Source organism: Mytilus trossulus, chromosome 12 (assembly GCF_036588685.1).
Source record: "Mytilus trossulus isolate FHL-02 chromosome 12, PNRI_Mtr1.1.1.hap1, whole genome shotgun sequence".
Classification (NCBI taxonomy): Eukaryota; Metazoa; Mollusca; class Bivalvia; order Mytilida; family Mytilidae; genus Mytilus; species Mytilus trossulus.
In genome coordinates this window covers 44,338,456-44,352,564 of record NC_086384.1, presented here as the reverse complement: position 1 = coordinate 44,352,564, position 14,109 = coordinate 44,338,456, and the positions used below count along the sequence as shown (strand labels likewise).

Genomic DNA, 14,109 nt, shown 5'->3' with positions numbered 1-14,109 from the left:
ATCTATGCTTGGGATAGAAAAATCCTTTGTTTTTTTGAAAAATTAAACGTTTTGTTAACAGAAAATTTGTAAAAATGACCACATTATTGATATTCATGTCAACACTGAAGTGTTGACTACTGGGCTGGTGATACCGTGGGGGACGAAACATCCACCAGCAGTGGTACGACCCAGTGGTGTAAATAGTTATAAAAGGTACCAGGATTATAATTTAGTACGCCAGACGCGCGTTTCGTCTACATAAGACTCATCAGTGACGCTCATATCAAAATAGTTATAAAGCCAAACACGTACAAAGTAGAAGAGCAATTAGGATTTAATTCCAAAAAGTGGTGCCAAATACGGCTAAGGAGATCTATGCTGAGATAAGCCTTAGTATAACAAAAAGTTTTGTGAATAACGGCTGCCTTGTATTTTTAAAATAATAAATCAAGGTATCACCTTCATAATGTACTTTTCGACATCTATGAGGTAAGTTGTGTAGTTGAATGTACGGTTTATAATGAATATTGATTACAATGGGTTAAAGGCATTTTATACTTGTCTTCCAACGGGTAATCTTATGTACAGCAGGGTTTATTCACAGTCCTTTAACATTTGTGAAATAAATAATTCACGTTCATCCACTAGTGTCAAACAATATATCAGTTTGATTTGTTTTAGCAATTAAAATTATTTGCAATTTTAATTTGTTGCTTTTATGTAAGAATAAGATAACCTAAAATAAAGATGTAAACTAACTACAAAAATTAAAAGTAAAACACCTTTCTGATTAATAGACACTCACACAATACCTCTGTGTGTTTACCGTAAGATTATTTGAAGGGTCAAGCAGTTTTACAAACTACGAAATAAAGTTCTCCAGTGGTTGTAGTTGTATATAACAAATATGAGTTAAAACAATCAGGTCAGTTTTCAGTATTGTGATATCTATTAGTTTATTTTTCAGTTAAAAGTTCAACATACATTTGTGAGGAGGGACAATTTCCCGACAACTATATCATAATCAGGTTCGGAATACAAATAAGTATTGAAATATTAGAAAAACAATGAAAAATAAATTAAATTATACTTAGACTAAATCACATATGATTTTTATCGTATCATAACAGCACAAAATTAAAGTAAATTCCATATTCGAATTGGTGCTAAGCGGGTTGATATGAAAAGTTTATCACATGCTTTGAAAATTATCACATGCCTTTCCGTAGCGTTATCGCATGGCATTTTTCATATCGCATGTATTCTCAGCCCTCTGACAATACCAGCCCTCGAGCCATGCGGTTCTTGGGCTGATATTGAACCAAGGGCTGATAATACATGAGATATAACAAATGCAATGCAATAATCTGATACTATTCTTTGAAAAAAACGGCTGCTTACTAGTATTCGAATCTTTTTACATTAAAAAAAACACCAAGGTCATTAATAACTTCACAATGTACATCTATAAAGTTCTTTTTGTAGTTGAATGTATGGTTTATAATCAATATTAATTAGATCAGGTTAAAGACATTGTGTTTACTTGTCTTTCACACCGAGAAAGTTGAAGTACAGCAAGAATTATTCACAGTTATTTGTGAAAAAATTAATTCAAGTTTATCCACTGGTGTCAAATAGTATATATAAGCTTGATATTTTTGTAGCAATTAAAAATATTGTTACAAAAAAGTAAAATCACAAGAATACTGAACTTAGAGGAAAATCAATTCGGAAAGTTCATAATCACATTCGAAAATCAAAAAATAAAACGCATAAAAAACGAATGGACAAGAACTGTCACATTCCTGACTTGATACAGGCATTTTCAAATGTAGAAAAAAGTAAAATCACAAAAATACTGAACTCAGAGGAAAATCAATTAGGAAAGTCCATAATCACATGGCAAAATCAAATAACAAAATATATCAAAAACGAATGGACAAGAACTGTCATATTCCTGACTTGGTACAGACATTTTCAAATGTAGAAAATGGTGGATTGAACCTTGTTTTAAAGCACTAACCCTCTCTCTCTTTGATGACAGTCTCATCAAATTCCGTTATATTTACATTGATGCGTTAACTAAACAGACACAATAAATAAAATTGTCAACATATGGTACATCAGTCATCATCGTATAACAATTTTAAAAGGAACAATTTAACAAAACACAAAAACATCTAACTACAAACACATACATTGATTTTTGAGTCTGACGTCAGAAAATTTTATACGTCAAATAGATTTGTCGTTCAATGAGCATTCAAACAGTTTTAAAATTAACATTGGCAATGTTAGCATACAGGGTTAAAAAAATCATAAGTATGTAAGAATAAATTGCAGAAAAAGACCGAGATTTAAACTTGTCCAAAAGTTATCTACAAATAGTTGATTCCACTACGCGATTGAAAAATTTTGACTTTTGTGGTTCAACGTATATTGTAATTCATAATAGAAGGAATACAATCGCGATCTGTATTTGATGTACATATACATAATATGTTCATTGTCAAAAAATGTAAAAATTATTTGTATAAGCTTTTGAAGCAAGACGACAAGCGAGACTCACCGAGCTTTTCTCCTGTTTCGTAGCGAGTACAAATTTGATTTATATTTTCACTCTGAGTCCTTTTTTCATCTGTTATACATGTAAACAAAAGATCTGGCATGACTTCCAATGAGAATCAATGTCTACCAGACACCAAATGATATAAACCAAAGCATTTATGACAGGTCACTTTATGATCACCAACAATGAGCAAAAAACCCATATACTCTACAAAAGACCCGTTATGACCCAATGTATTTAAATAAAATAAGTCAAACGAGAAAATATTCCAAACTATATTGCTTTATTTTTAGAATACTTCCGGCTCATGCATAACCAATAGCGTTATCATTTACCAATATGAGCTAATGAACAATTTCTTATTAAATAAATCATTTCTTAGGAAATTAGTCACATACAAATGTGTTCGGAGAGATGTACAAAATACCTGTCTTAATTACATTCTGTTACATTTGTAAATAGCTATTCACTTATTTGCTAACTTACTTATTTTTTCAAAATAAAATAAAAACATTGCACGATACTTCTTCATTCGAATAATGAGAGATAAAAATACAATACTAAAATTTCAAATTATTTCGCACACGACAACTTTTCCCGTTTGATAGCAAGTGACAAAGAATTGGTTGCTATTTTTCTTGAAACGTATAACCCACGGTTGTTTTATTCCAATACTTTCAGCTGGAATAATTCTTATCAGCTTACCATCTTTTGTTATTTGATGTATGTTTCCTGAATTGTATGCACAAATATAAAAATTTTCGTCGTAGTCTACGTATATACCTCTTGCGTGTGAAAGTTTCTCATTTGTGTAAGAAAACACTTTTGTATTATTTACTGTTCTAGACACCGTATTTGATCCATCACCACAAATGTAATCACTCCTGTTTTTAGCATATAGAAGAAAGCTGTCCCCGATTGTTGACGCCTGATCAGTTTGGACGCCAGTGGTTGCATTAATCCATGTCAAAGTTGAGCAACTTGCAAGAATAAATTCCCCGTTTACATGACAGAATCCATGAACTGGATATGTGGTAGCCACGATATGACACAGCGTCATATCCTGCGTGTTGATAATATATATTGTTTTCGAACTACTTGAAACTGCAGCTTTCGTGCCATTTATTAGATCTATATCACATGGTTCGTCTGATAGCTTAAGTTTTGCGAGAATGTCTCCGTTGTGACTAAATTTCAATACTTCATATGACTGACTGTTTGTAAAGATAAATTCATCTTTCATAAAAAGACCACTCAGAAATACAGAATTTGCGTTTAAGTCAATACATTTTATAACATTGATATTTCCATTGTGAAAGTTTATTGTTTTGTCCAGCGACAGTTTCGGACAACTTGTGTCGGTTTCAACTAGTTTAATCTGTCCCATAACTGGAACTCGTTTTGCAAAATTTTCTGCTATATCATTAGCTTCTAAATGCATCGAAATATTCTTTATTTTGCTCATACTTTTGATAAATGCATCACCAAATTTTTCCTTATTTTCGCTAATTCTATTAATTTCCAGTAAATATTGCAGTTCGGATCCATGATGTAAACAAGTATCATATATAGCAATCCAGTTATCAACCGTACTCTTCAGACTTTCAAGATCTGTTGACTCTTCGGAAAGTTTCAGGACTGTTTCTTTCTTCGATTTGATTATTTCGTCCTTGATTTGTCCTTCAATTTTGTTCAGATGCTCGATAATGTTATCCTTCATGGTACTGACCTTTGTTAGAATAGCGCCAACTTCACTTTCGAAATCTGTCAAATGGGTTTTTCTGTTTTGTATTAAATCGGACAGCTGTTTACTCGTATCTCTAAGTTCTGTAGACATTTCCATCGATTTCTGGGATTTTTTTATGCCTGAAACTGCCTTCTCGATTGTGGTTACGTCATCACATTTCCTGTGCGATAAAGTGGCACATAATGTACATATTGGTTTAGAATGGTCAACACAGTAGGCCTTGATGATCTCCCCTGAATGTTCTTCAGAAAATATCAACGAAGAAACAATCACTGTTTCTTTATTAGTTCCAACGTCCTCTAGAGATATAATCGGGTGTTTTGCAGAAATTTTAAATGATTTGTGGTATGTTTCGCAAGAACTGCAAAATGCCTCATCACATACTGTGCACAAAGACCTCGCTTTTTTAGATTTATTATTCACCTTACATGAATCACACATTTTTTCCCTTTTTCTTATTTCGTGTCTATCCATCATTGAAGCAACAAAATGATTTCCTGGTAATTTTTTAGCCCAGGTCTCTGTGTTACCTGGTGACTCTTCCATCAAAACATCCTGTCGACAAATCGGACACTTAAAAGTTGTTTCAGTTTTCCCCTTGTCCACGGTAGACAGAATGTAAGTGTTTATGCATGTCTGACAGAATGTATGGAGACAAGGTAAATATTTGGGTTCTGTAAATGTCTCTAAACAAATGGTACAAGTCAATAAATCCTCAAAATTATCAGTGCTGTCCTTTGTAGTCGCCATTTTAAAAACGTAGACTTTAAACTTCCGTGTCACCTGATAGATCGATATTTTTGTTGTCTGAGTTATATTTAAATACACTATATAAATAAGTGTACATAAATTAAAGTTTATAGTTTTTGTTGGAGTTCGTGTTGTTTATTCTTTAGTTTTCTATGTTGCCTCATGTGTACTATTGTCTGTCTGTTTGTCTTTTTCATTTTTTAGCTATGGCGTTGTCAGTTTATTTTAGATTTATGAGTTTGTCCCTTTGGTATCTTTCGTCCCTCTTTTAAACCTGTGTGTTGTATGAACCAAATGTCATGCAGTAATCTTGTATAGCTTACTGTACAATATATGGTGAGCTATGGATGCTTAACCTTTTGGAGAACCTGACTTGACAATGGGCTTTTATTTCCAAAGTATTTAGTCTCACAACCTTCCGTGCACTATTCTATTCACGGTTACTGTTCGTTAAATGTTCCCTTACGTTGTGATTTACTTTACTTTTAAACAAATAAAATATAAGATAAAACATATTTGTTCAAGACACAAAATTTCTAAATGAACTAATGATAAATCAAAGCAGATGTACAACACTTTTCTTGAACTCGTAGCAAAAATGCTGCAATAATGTTTGTAATGAACCTACAAATATAATCATGATAATCCTTTTAACAAGTCCGGAGTAGCTTTCACTGAATGATTTATGAAAAAGATTACATGCTAGTAACTATCAACGAGACAAACATCAAACTAACAAACAAGACAAGTTCAAATAAAAGCAACAGTAGGCGGTATCAAACTAAATCCACGGGAAACACACAAACAATAAGAAGAAAATATCAAAACAACAGAGACACTGAAGTGGACAAAAAACAAACGACAATGCAACACACCCAAACACGAACTATATAATAACCATGATAACAGCCGCCATTTTCATGACTTGGTACTAGAAATTTTAAGACAAAATGGTGAGTCAAACGTCACAGTTTTTTCACAAACGTCCTGAATGAAAATATACACATAAAAATGGTCGTGTATTGTTTTACATTGCTGTACATTTTTTGTTCTTGGTATTACAATTTTGACATAACAAACAAACAAAGTAACCTTTTTATCTTAAAAAATGTCATTTTCCTGACTAAACGAATGAAACCGTGTCTCAGATTTCCAAAAACACCCATAGAACAAATTTTATACCCAATTGAATTTAGTGATCTCTTATGAATTGATGTTGCACTTCATTGAAGATTTCAGGGAGAATGAAATACAATAAGAAAAATCTGAAACACAGTTTTGGAGGTCAAACTGTGTTGTACAAGAATCTATAAAATACTTTGGGATGCTATGAATAATAAAGAATAAGAAAGAAGCCTAATTCATTAAAGTATGGACATCACAATATAGCAACTTATTACATAACAATTAATTATGTCATAATGAAATTATCACAATTTGAAAAATTCTTCTTTCTTTTGGTACCTCATTTATAAAATTTACAGGTGAATGAATGGAACTACATCCGTTTAAAGATGTCTGATTGGGGATGAAAAATATTTGTAGTGTGCTACCTTAAACGCGCATCTAGTATTTTAAACTGAAAGCCATACACCTTTGATGAGTTGTTATAGTGAAACAACAAGATATATTTTGTTCCTCATGAATTTGAAATGTTCAGCAAGATTGAGGGAGAAAGCAAATAAATTCTATTAATACTTTGTTTCTTTTGATTTATAGCAAATGCTTTTTTTATGTTTCCAACAGATTATTACAGTTAATTCCTTATATTGTGCGTTTATATCTCTCTCGGGTTTGGGGATTGTTGCACGCTCACACACATGTTTAAGCCCACAACATCCGTTATGTACATGTCCCATGCCAGGATCCTATAATTTTTGTTGGTATCCTAGGTTTACGGATAATAACCAATGATATTTAACTGAAGAAACTTAAAGAAACGAATTTGTTTAGCCACACTTACTCAATATTTTTGGTCGACAGAAAGAATGTTTCTGTCAGGACAATATCCGACTCCATAAACCAAAAGTAACCCTGGATTTAGCACGTTTTTGATGGCATGAATTATAATTAATATGGTAATAGATGTAATGATGAATTAACTGTTAGAACCTTTTGAAATACTAAAGGGTTTCTACCTCATGTTTATATTACCTTAACTGTATTTGGCAAAATTTTGTCTTGCGCAAATATCTTTTTTTTATCCTGGTATCTAGTATGAGTGTATTCCTTAAATGTCGCTAGATTTCAATACCATAGAACATCCTTAGGACAAACTTGATATACGTAACAAACAACACCAAGTCGCCTCAGTCAATGGAACAACTCAATTAAACGTTGTAAAATAATTTTCAAATAATACTAGTACCACATATTCGAATACACAATTTGATTCGATCCATACCAAGAAGATTTGAACAATGTTAGCTGCGCATAGTGGTTACATCAAATGTAGACCTTTACCGGTACCTGCATGGTTTTGACAAAATTGTATTCTTTTTTTTTAATCTTTGTTTTGAATCATGCATATATTACATAAGTGTGTGAAGTTTTAGCTCAATATACCTTGAATGATCGATGTGAAGTACACATAAAAGAAGAAACATTTTGGCTTTCTTTTTTTTGGCAGAGTATTTTTGTATATTTGTTGAATCATTTTTTGTATTTGTCAATGTTGGTAAGGGTTTATTGTTTGTCGATTTGTTTCCTTGACGACTCTGCTGATATTTGCAAATTTCAACTATTTTTTTTTTAGAGTTACACCAATGTTTGTTCGATGTTATATGCACCCTCATCATAGCTTATTTCCTTTTTGGTGACTTGTATGTTAATGAACTGTTTATCTTTAACCTATAATGGTTTAATTTTTAAATTGTTATTTGGATGGAGAGTTGTCTCATTGGCACTCACACCACATCTTCCTATATCTGTTTATAGCGGTCAATATACATATGGACACCTAGCCTAGGTATGATTTTTAACGAGATCACCAAACTAATGTGTTTTTGATGGTTTCTGTCACCCATTTATGAGACATGTTATGGTATACCGTTGTCCGTCCGTCGTTAATGTCGAACAAAACTCAAAAAGGATTTCACTAATTTTCATGAATTTTAAGTACAAAAAAATTGTTTATATCTATTGATGTTAGCTTCCTTCAGATTTTTATATATTTGAGTGTTGGAATTTTGAACATTAAACAAGAATATGTCCCCAGTACAGGGATGCCCCATCAACACTATCATTTTCTATGTTCAGTGGACCGTGAAATGGGAGAAAATCTCTAATTTGGCATTAAAATTAGAAAGATTATATCATAGGGAAAATGTGTACTAAGTTTCAAGTCGATTGGACTTCATCAAAAACTACCTTGACCAAAACCTTTAACCTGAAATTCGCACTTTCATTTTCTATGTTCAGTGGACCGTGAAATTGTGGTCAAAAGTTTAATTTGGCTTTAAAACTAGAAAGATCATATAATAAGGCACATGTGTATTCAGTTTCAAGTTGATTTGACTGCAGCTTCCTCAAAAACTACCTTGACCAAACACTTTTACCTGAAGCGGGACAGACGAACGAATGAACGGACGGACGAACAGACGCACAGACAAGAAAACATAATGCCCCACTACAATCGTAGTTGGGGCATAAAAACGGGAAAGTTTTACAGTATTTTGGATTATAACTTAAAAAAGCTTTTTGCAGATATCATGAAACTGTACGGAGTTATGGAACTTCATTAGGTGAAATCTTTCCTTTTGGTGACGGGCGTCTCGTGCGCTCATGGTGGAGCTTTTATTTACATGAATTTTTTGCACTTTACATTTTGGTCGAGAAACATGTGTGGCTAGCAGGTCGAAAACACTAAAAAATTTGCTTTATCCTATGACAAATTTTGGGCGAGAAAATCGTTAATACGTGTAACAGAAAACAAATGGATAAAACATCAATATGTCATATGTGTCAGAATTTTTTAATATTTTGCAACCGTAGAAATTAGGAACTTTGGTTATTTTCTCAAAATTTGAGAACAAAGATCATCAATAAACAGTTGATCATATTAATACACAGAAACAAAATATACTGAGTGCCAATGAAAACGCAACACTTTTGTTTTTTCAAAAAATCTTATAATTTTTATTTTATCTATATTAGAACTTTGTATAGTTGGTTTAAAATGACTTTTAAGACAATTGACGACAACTTTACGGTTGAGTGATTTTTGGAACAAATGCGAAGTAAGGGTTATTTTGAACGGAAATAAACCGAGTTCACCGCTTTTCAACCTACGCACCATTTTCACGATTGTCATTTAAAGCTTGACTAATGTCATGAATTGTCCCGCCCTTATTGTAAGGAAACTGCAATAAACATTTGAGTAAATGCCAGGACTTTCTGACAACCAGCGACATGCAGTTTTGGCATGATCCAATGAAGCCTTTCACTGCATACAACTACGAGAAGACTGAAGTTGTAGCCTCTACAATAACCCAAATCATCCACAAATTCAACCAAAATGGATTATGTAATGATACGCGACATCCCGGGGTACACAAAGCAAGAAACGCTCAGCCAGACCGATACATTCGGTCTTAAACATATTCGATAATGATTCTGATGGGTGAACAAAGGTCACGAGAGTTTAATGGTGGTCATGGTAGATCCTTTGGAGCAATTTCAGTAAAGCACCATTTCCGCAGAAATTGTTAAAGAGCACCAAAGTCTTTCTTTAGTGACATCTAAACGGTCGTAAAGCGTAAATATCGAATTCTGTAGACCAAAAATCATTCATTGTGTACCAAAAACCGTCAGTGGTGGTAACATAGACATTTGGCACCCATCTTGGCCAAAAGTCATGTGTTTCGCCCGATTTTGGGCCGAACGAGCAAATTTTGCATCAGATTGGACATGGTTTAGACGATGAAAACCACCACCAATATCATAAAGTCAGCTTGAGTTTGATATGCGGGATTAGTGGAACAACATTCCTTGAGATCACATTAAACGTCCGATTTGATTAGTTCCACGGCGTTGTCGAGATTGCGCTGCACAACGGGGTTGTAACATGTTTTGTTAGGACTGTGAGTTGATTATTCGACATAGGATGTTTCGTTTACCTATAGCGTCTGAAAGATGTCAATGAAACATTTTTGTTTCATATCGATCTATTGTTACAATTGTTAATTTCCAAGAACAATTTATTCTGAAAGATTATCATTTCTAATATAAATTTTATTTTTGAAAAACCATGTGTTGAGTTTTCATTGGCACTCAGTATACTAGATATCACACACTTTGTTTTTCATATTATTTTCCTAGCAAATAGCTACCTTCCCCAACAAAGATCTTCTGAAGGGAAAAATTTGGTCCATCGTTGCCTGAAAAGTCCATGGTTTCGAGACGGATTTTATATAACTTATTTGTGATGAAGAATAAATATCCGTTATCTATATGCATCCCAAAAACCCAATTCAAGGCAGTGGTTGGAACAGCCTCTGTAATGATCGAAGGTTTACTCCTTTTTTGCTCCCGTAGTAATTGATGTCTTGTTCACGGTCCTATTTCAATATATCATCGATTTCTTGAGCAGGGAAAAAGAAGCTTCTTGTTCCGGAAGTCAAACTTACCGCATGGTGTTGACGAATACCAACCATTCTGACATTTGCAGCAAATGTGTTATTGTCGGATGAACAATCTCTCAGTATACTTGTAGGAATTTGCCATGTTTTGAAACTAGCAACAGAGAAATAATAAACGAATTTGAAGTCCGATGAAATAGAAATGCTGTTTATTCCTCCTCTGCTAAAGATAGTTTCACCGTTTATAGTAATATTTCCAGCACTTTCTTCGGCCTCCATTGAAGGATGTGAAAACCACCTAGATTTGTTTGTTATTGTATCTAAAACAATCAGTTTAAATGAAAGAGAATCAACAATATAGGCATACCTAGTTAAATCTTGCTCTCTATCCAAAGTTAGATCAAAGAGCTTTAATGATTCAGATATAACGGATTCGGGAAATATATGCCGAAATACTTCTCGTCTCGTTCTGATATCAAAAGTTATTAGTTTTCGACGCAAAAAACGGACCTTATTTACAACTCCTTCGTCTATAATCCATATTAGATTCGTATTAGGGTCAATGTTCACGCTGATTGCAGATTGAATGCTGTTACAATCGCCAATTCTATTCATGCGTAGGTTAGGAAATGGTTTAAGAAGGAAATTCCCGGTTTTCTTTATTACAGTATTAAGAGATGCTGGAATTCCAGGCTTAGATGTTCTATCTATAGGTATAAATATTTGTCCGTTTAATACATCAAGATTTGATATTGCAATATTTTCTGAAATAAGCAATTTTGAGTCTTTTAACATAGTTTTCATACGTGGTGGATAATATTAATCTAGAGTCACCCATTCATGAATAATCTCTCGCTTGTTGTCAACAGTCTGTGCTGAAACGAAATAAAATACAGCATCACTAGTATATTATATACACCTCTTAAAAAACCATTTGACACGTTAAAAAGCAAGTTTCAAATGTGAATGTTTAAAAACCGATCATTTGCTTCCTAAACAAGCTTGACCTAATCTTAATCTAATTAAGACTCTTATATATTCATGTGGCTTTTCCAAGTCAGAAAGTTGTCATCTTGTTTATTTAAAATAAACTCATCATAGATACCAGGATTAAATTGTGTATTTAAACCAGAAACTCGTTTCGTCTACAAAAAACTCATCAGTGTCGCTCGAATCCAAAATAATTTTTTTTAAAGCCAAATAAAGAACGAATTGGAAGAGCATTGAGGAGCAAAATTCCAAAATGTTTTGCCAAATACATATAAGGTAATCTATTCCTGAAGTAGACAAGCCTTAGTTTTTTCAAAAGTTAAAAAGTTTTGTAAACAGTTATTTTATAAATATGACCATATCAATGATAATTCATGTCAGCAGGGAAGTGCTGACTACTGGGCTGGTGATACCCTCGGGCAATTAAATTTCCACCAGTAAATGTGCCTCTATCTACTTAAGAAATTAAAGTTGATTTGCATATATCCTTCTCTTATTTTTTATAAATTTGTTGCATATTTTAAAGAAAGATGTATATTGTGTTATTCTATCATTACATTTGTTTTAATACAGTTAAACAAGTTATGGATAGTAAAGCTGGTCTATATCTCCAGGGAGTTACAAAATAAAGAGTGGGTCCGAAACAAATGGAACCAGGAAAAGGGGTGTGAGGTTTCTTTATGTTAGAAGAAGGCGTCATGATTTAGTGTTTTTAAAACTAAAAAAAAAAAATAACAAAAAAAAAATATAATACATAAAAGGGGGAGGCAATCAAAATACACCCTAAGTAGTGTTGGTTTATAAAATAAGACCATAATACAAGGATAAAAATCTCAAAACATAAACAAAGTATTGAAAATTGGTACATGAATCCGAAGATGAATTGGTTTTATTTACAGCCAGAAGCGGTATAAATACAAAAATATTTTGGTACTTATTTGATTAGCAATTTCAACCAAAAGATAAACTTATCATAACTACCAGGATTGAAATTTTATATTGGCGCCAAACGCACGTTTCGGCTACAAAAAACTCATCAGTGACGCTAAAATCAAAAACAGTTAAAAATGTCAAATGAAGTACGAAGTTGAAGAGCATTGAGGACCGAAAATTCCTAAACGTTTTGCCAATTATAACCAAGGTGAACTATTCCTGAAGTAGAAAAGCATTAATATTCAAAATATCAAAAGTTCATTTAAAATTATGACTATATCAATGATAATTCATCTCAACATAGAAGTGCTGACTACTAGGCTGGTGATACCCTCGGGGAATAAAAACTCCACCATCAGTCATCGACCCAGTTTTGTAAATAATAAGGCGAATCTGTGTAATCTTTATCATAAAGTTAACCAATAAAGATTGTGTTAATTTATTTAAACACCAAAAGCTACATCATTGTACATGATCTTGAATTTATCACATATGATAATAGAAATCTATTATCTGTCCTAAAGTCACATTCTAGATTTAGGACAAATTATGTTAGTATTCAAATACTATTTGAAATACTTGTATCTTTACGCATATGGCTAAGTTCTAAAGCCAAATTACAATAGTCATTTTTGAGGGGAAACAAAGAATCGGCCGATTACAACATGAACTGGGTAAGTTATAGTCTTTAATTCTAGACAAATGCAATTCTTTTATAACCAAAAAAAATATTGGACGTTGAAAATATTTTGAAGTGTTAAAATCCACGTTCTACCAGTCCGTAACAAAGAAAGCCCCAATTATGAATTCCGATTTTTTTGGGGGTTGCATTTCTCACAAAATAAACAAAAAAGTCACATTTTGAGTCTCATAATCTTCTTTTTAGTTAACAAGGTAAACTCAATTTGCGACAGTACTAAAAATAAAATAGTAAAAAATAAATAAAAGATAAACAGAGTGGATTTTTTTCATTCCCTCTTTATCCACTCAATCGGCCTGTTTTCCTTGTTAGAAAGGATCGAAACACCATTTAAGTCAATTATAGGAAGTTTAGTTTCAACATATTTATTGATAGTGGATTGGGAAATAATGCCGTTTGTTATAGTTTGTTAAACGTAACAAAAGAATAAACACATGCATCGTTAAATAATGGCATAATGACCATGTATGAACTATTAGAAATGCATGCACATGTTTTTGTATTCAAACTTATTACGCCGGAAAATAGCTTTTGTAGAACGAGTGTTTTAGACACACAGAACATGTTTTTCTGTGAATATATAATTTTATTGTCAGTTCATCATCGTCATCAGATGAATGTATGAAGATAGTGATGATAAAACCTTTTTATTGCTATATTACGAAATTTTACATTGATCTTACTGACTGATCATTTCTTTTTTCATCACAGTAGAGTGATATGAAAAATTACCGGTAGAAACTAAGAGCACGCGTGCTATTGTCAATGAAATTAATAACCGTCGTCATCGGTGAAATAGCGATAAACAGATTATCATTATTAATCTCAACTCGATCGCTTTTCTCACTTTCGCCGTACC

The 14,109-nt window shown here is 32.7% G+C and overlaps 2 protein-coding genes across 2 annotated transcripts; both read right to left on the bottom strand.

The window, feature by feature from the left end:
* Nucleotides 1-2,817: 2,817 nt before the first annotated feature.
* LOC134692490 (E3 ubiquitin-protein ligase Midline-1-like) lies at nt 2,818-5,048 on the bottom strand. Its single transcript, XM_063552945.1, has one exon. It carries the CDS (start codon nt 5,046-5,048, stop codon nt 3,120-3,122), a length of 1,929 nt encoding a protein of 642 aa, XP_063409015.1. The 3' UTR covers nt 2,818-3,119.
* A 5,307-nt stretch (nt 5,049-10,355) lies between these two features.
* On the bottom strand, nt 10,356-11,422 carry LOC134692489 (protein yellow-like). The gene is made up of 2 exons (XM_063552943.1): nt 10,637-11,422; nt 10,356-10,541 (listed from the first exon to the last, which is right to left on the bottom strand). Exons 1-2 carry the CDS (start codon nt 11,420-11,422, stop codon nt 10,356-10,358), a joined length of 972 nt encoding a protein of 323 aa, XP_063409013.1.
* Between the last annotated feature and the right edge of the window lie 2,687 nt (nt 11,423-14,109).